At 50.5% G+C, this 4,831-nt stretch overlaps 1 protein-coding gene across 2 annotated transcripts in view; it reads left to right on the top strand.

Annotated features, from left to right (window-relative positions):
• The first annotated feature begins 4,401 nt into the window (after window positions 1-4,401).
• The window catches only part of SPPL3 (signal peptide peptidase like 3), a 56,937-nt gene continuing 56,507 nt past the window's right edge, over window positions 4,402-4,831 (top strand). For both annotated transcript variants that reach the window (XM_059485468.1, XM_059485467.1), the window contains exon 1: window positions 4,402-4,708. In XM_059485468.1, the coding sequence (XP_059341451.1) occupies window positions 4,686-4,708 (23 nt within the window). In that variant the 5' untranslated portion in view covers window positions 4,402-4,685. The remainder of the gene's footprint in view (window positions 4,709-4,831) is intronic.

Raw genomic sequence — 4,831 nt, 5'->3', positions numbered from 1 at the left:
CTCTGCATGGAAGTATGAATGGGTGTGCAACAGGAACATTATTCTGATTTTACATGTACTGGTCTGGACTCTGCTTATTGCACTAAATAAGGGCAAACCCAGAGTAAGGGACAGCAGAGTCCTGTGAAACTCATGGAAAGCAGAATAGACTCCCAAACCCTCCCTCCTGTATCAACACCATTTTTACCCCTGATGTTTTAATGCACTGAATTATATCTATTATGAAGTGTACATGATGAAAACCACAGTAATTTGCTGGTGCAATATAGATTGAAGGAGCATACAGAGAAGGAAAAAAAGCCTAAATATATTTATGATAAAAGTGCTGCTAGAGGGAGCCCATATAATTCCCTGAATAGGGTGGTAAAATTGCCATTGGCAAATGAAACACAGAGAAATGGTTCTTTTAATAATTCTTTACCGTTTTACTGTTCTTCCTGCTGGGACTGATAAATGCTTTACTGGCCTGAATGGTATTAACATAATCCCTTCCTTGAAATGTGAGAGCTATTATGATAATTTTCACCCTTATTTCTGTTATTGGGGGGGAAAAAGCTACATGAGTACCAAAACTGATTATTATTTGAGCTTAGTCCCAAAAGAAACACAGGAGTGTGAAAAATCTGAGATAATTGTCATTTATACTTTGTTTTCACAGGCTTGGATTTCAGCTATTTGTGCAAACCCTGAGTATCTCAGTGGGGCAGGACTTGGTTGAATACACATTTTAACGTTTCCAATATATACCCAGTTAGGTTCTAATGTAGTAGTCTTTGGTGTAAATATGTGAGTATAATTGGAAAATGGGATTTTACTGAGAAGGAAGCTGGGTTGGCCTGGATGCAGAGCTTGGAGTTGTGGTAGATCCATGGGGCAAATGGGTTTAAATTCCAAACTTTCTCTACACATTCCTCTGCCTGTATGTGGAAACAGGACTGGCTCCTCCTTCCCAGTCATCTTCATTTTCTCCCTTCTCTAATTCCCAGTTTCTGTCATCGGGGTGAGGGTGGAGATCAGGAGCAGCCCTGGAGCTGGGTTATGAAGGAGTTTCCCACTAGGTGGTAGTGAAGAGAATCGTGTCACACATGGTCACTGCGCCTTGTAATTAGGTTTGTAAAGGGGAATCCCACAAGGAGCTGACAAGCAAAAAGCCTGGTGTAGCTCCCAGCTGAACAGTCAGAAGTGGATCTCTTGATTTTGGGGTTTTTTCCTTCCTTTTCTGCTCCTGTCCATGCTATTTGTTCCTTCCTGAACAAAGCATGGCTGACAACTCTACTGTCGTGTCCTTTCCTGAAGGGTGAAGTGTCTACATGAAGCTCCTCTGGTTCTTTCCACCTCCATTACAGCAGAAGCAAGACATGGTTAGCTAAATGTCATCTGCTGACATTTAAACAATTTGGAGGTGAGGACTCTTTGTAGCCAGTACTTTCACCTGATTTTTCTCTACCATGCTTGCCTCTGGGAGCTGCCCTTCCAAATACAAAAATAATTTTTAAAATGGTTTTGTTTGCTGCTAGTTCTGAAATACCTTGACAGGTCTAAGTAAAGCATCAGTCTACATCAAAGGTTCCAGGCAGAACAGGTACTCTGGGAGGACTTTGTAATGTCACAGTAAACTGTCACTGAAATTCAGACTAAAGCTCTCTTGTAGGTCCAAAGAGAGACTGTACAAAAGATACACTGAGAAAATTATCTGAGGAATGCAAGCAGTGCTCCAGTTTGCAGTTGAGAGTAGATGCTGGGTCTGCAGGGAGGAATAAATTTCTCCTGTGGATTCATCCCACTGCTATCCTGTAATGATAGAGCAAGCTTGCAAAATCATTTAATAGTCTAGTCACAAAGCCTGAGATGCTGGAAAGAAATTATACTTTAATTGCTCATCAGCTATAAATCATTTGTGCCAAATTAATGTGCTGGAAATTGTGCAAGACTGAGAAACTGGAAGCTATTTCAATATGAACACAAAGCAGGGATATTGTGTCATAGATACCAATATCAGTTTTACATCCTTCTTCTCAGCAAAAAGAAAATTAGGAAAGGCTCTTTAGTATCAAGACAAGGCTGAAAACTGATTTATCTTACCCTGCATTGATTTAAAAGTACTGAGAGGTACTTTTTAATTCTTATATTTACTCTGTTATCATCAATGAAAATGGTAGCACCAACAGGCATTCCAGGCATTCAGGTTTGCACCACAGTAGAGTGAGGATTCCTAATTATTTATTTATTATCTAAGCATTTCTGCAGGTCTTTCTGCTGTACTGAGGAGAGCAAAAGCAAGGAACTTATCCATTGTGCAAATCCTACCCAAAGCATGAGATTTTTGGTTTTTTTTAGACAAGGGAGATGTGGATGTGGGAACACCAGAGTTTCCCCCCAAACTCTCAGGGTGTGTTTTTCCCCACAAGCAGGGCAGGAAGTTTCTCCAGCTGGGAGGAAAGTTGAGCATTCCCCACCCCCTGATCCCTGCAGCACCCCCAGGTGCCAGGACTGAGCCCAGCAGGGATCTGTGACCCCGTCGGGCACTTGGAGCGTTTCCACCTCTCAGCTGATAAATCCGATTCTGCAGCAGATTTGGAAGTGGGTAAAGTGCTGATTATGTTGGGAGCTCTAAGGTCATTCCTGTCCACAAGGCCAAAGGGGCTGGGAAAACACTGAGGGTTTGGATGTTGAAGTGACACAACCTGCATCACTTGTTTTGAAAGCAAAAAGAGACAGGGGGAGAAACCCAGCACCATCTTAATAAAAGCCTTGTTTAACTGGAGCACAGGAGTTCCAGCCCTTCCCTCCACCAGAACCAAGTGCATCTGTGTTGCACATGCAGCATCTTCCTGCTGCAGCTCCCCAAAATTTCAGGGTTTTTTGCAGTTTCCTGTGTATTGACTGATGAGCTGAGCTAGCAGGGATGAAGCGACCTGCCCAGCATTACACAGCAACTGGTGACACAACAAAGATGATCAGAGACATTCCTTACTTGAAATCCTCTGTCATGACCACACACCTGCCTAAGGTTTTCCCATACGAGAGAATGAGATAGACAACATGAAAATATTTTATTCAATCCACTAATAGGAAGAAACAAAAGTGTGGTTCCAAATTTCAGAGGCATCTGGCATCCCTGTAGATGCAATGAGAATGTCCCAATGTCCCATTAGTTTTTGGAAGATTTAAATACAATTCAATCAAGGCACAGAGTTTCTTCATACTTGTTTTTAAAACAAATACCTATTTTTACCAGCCCCTGGCATTTGTTCTTCTATTTATATTTGATGCAGTTACATCACCTCTAGCTGTATGTTCAGTCTGGCAGTTCTGAAAGGGACAATGAGTGGGAATGCACAGCTGGACTGGAACAATTGATCCAAGCTCTGCAAAGCCCCACTTGCACAAAATTGCTACAAGTGAACTCCCAGGAGGTAAATAAGGATTACTCACGTGAGCAAACCCAGCAAAAAGCACTGGTCCTGCATTTGGCAGAAACACAACGAAGGGCTGAGGGTTTGGCAGCAGAAACCACACCAATATCAACGCAGCAGTTTCTCTGCCTGAGACTCGCACAGCTTTAATATCAGCCTGGTGATAAAATGAAGCCCATGATTTTTATTTGGTCAAAGTATCTGGAATATTATTTTCCTTCCATTAAAAATAAACCACCAACATTTGAGCATTTGATCCTATTGATATTCCTTGGTTTCAAAGATTCAAAAATACAGCAATCTCTAGGAACACCTGTGCATGTGATGCATTAACAGCGCGGTTAGGAATTATTTTATCTGACCGGTGCATTCACCGCCCAGCCCGCGCCACAGCGCTCTCCGGGGCTGCTGCGGGCCGGGGAAAGCAGCGCCCTGAGGGGCAGCGGGGGCAGCTCTGAGCGCCCCGGGGTCACGCTCCGAGCCGGCCGCGCTCGCCCTGCCCGGCACCCCGAAAAACGGGGGAGCTGCCCCGCTGCGGGAAAGGAGCCGCCGGCTCGGGATTCACGGCTGCTCACCGGAGCCCCCCAGCCCCAAAACCCTCCTGCAGCCCGCGCTGCTTTTCAGCCGGAGGAAGCTCCGTCCGCCCCCCTCTCTCCCAGCCCCTCTCTCGGCGCGGTGTCCGCGGCGATCGCGCCCGCCCGGGGGCCGATCCCGAGCAGCGGCGCGGCCGGGCCCGATACCCAACGCGATAACCAGCACCGCCCGCCGCCTCCCCGCGCCCCACAGCGCCTGCGCGCGGCCGGCGGCGGCGGCACGTGAAGGTGTTGTGGGCACGTGACCCCGCGCGCCGCTCGGGCCCCGCCCCTCGGCGCGGCTCCGCCCCCGCCGTGCGCGAGCGCGGGCACGCGGCGCGGCCTGGCCCGGCCGCCCGGTGCCACCGCCTCCCGCCCCCGCCCCGCCCCGCGCCGCCGTCGCCGCCGCCGCCGCCGCCCCGCCGGCCATGAGGCCCCGCCGGCGCCCTAGCGCGGCCCCGCGTCGCGGCTGCTGAGCCTCCGCCCGCCCCGCCGCCAACATCGCCCTTCCCGCCCGCGCGGGGACCCCCCCTCGGCTCCCCTCCCTCCTCACAGCCGCCGCCATGTTGGGCCGGGAGCCGCAGCGGGGCCGCCACTGAGCCCCGGAGCCTGCGAGGAGGAGGCGGAGGAGGAGGCGGAGGAGGAGCCCGGGCCCGGCCGCCCCGCAGAGCCCAGCGCCGGCCGCCCAGCCGCAGCCATGGCGGAGCAGACCTACTCCTGGTGAGCCGCGGGGCCGAGGCCGCGGGAGGGTCCGAGCCGGGCGGGCCGCGCCGAGCGCACCCCACGCGGGGCCGGTGTCCCGGGCGGGGGGACCGGCGGGGGGACTGCGGCGGGGACCGGGGC

This window comes from Ammospiza nelsoni, chromosome 18 (genome assembly GCF_027579445.1).
Source record: "Ammospiza nelsoni isolate bAmmNel1 chromosome 18, bAmmNel1.pri, whole genome shotgun sequence".
Lineage (NCBI taxonomy): Eukaryota > Metazoa > Chordata > Aves > Passeriformes > Passerellidae > Ammospiza > Ammospiza nelsoni.
The sequence above is the reverse complement of the archived record's forward strand: the minus strand, read 5'-3'. Positions and strand labels throughout refer to the sequence as shown.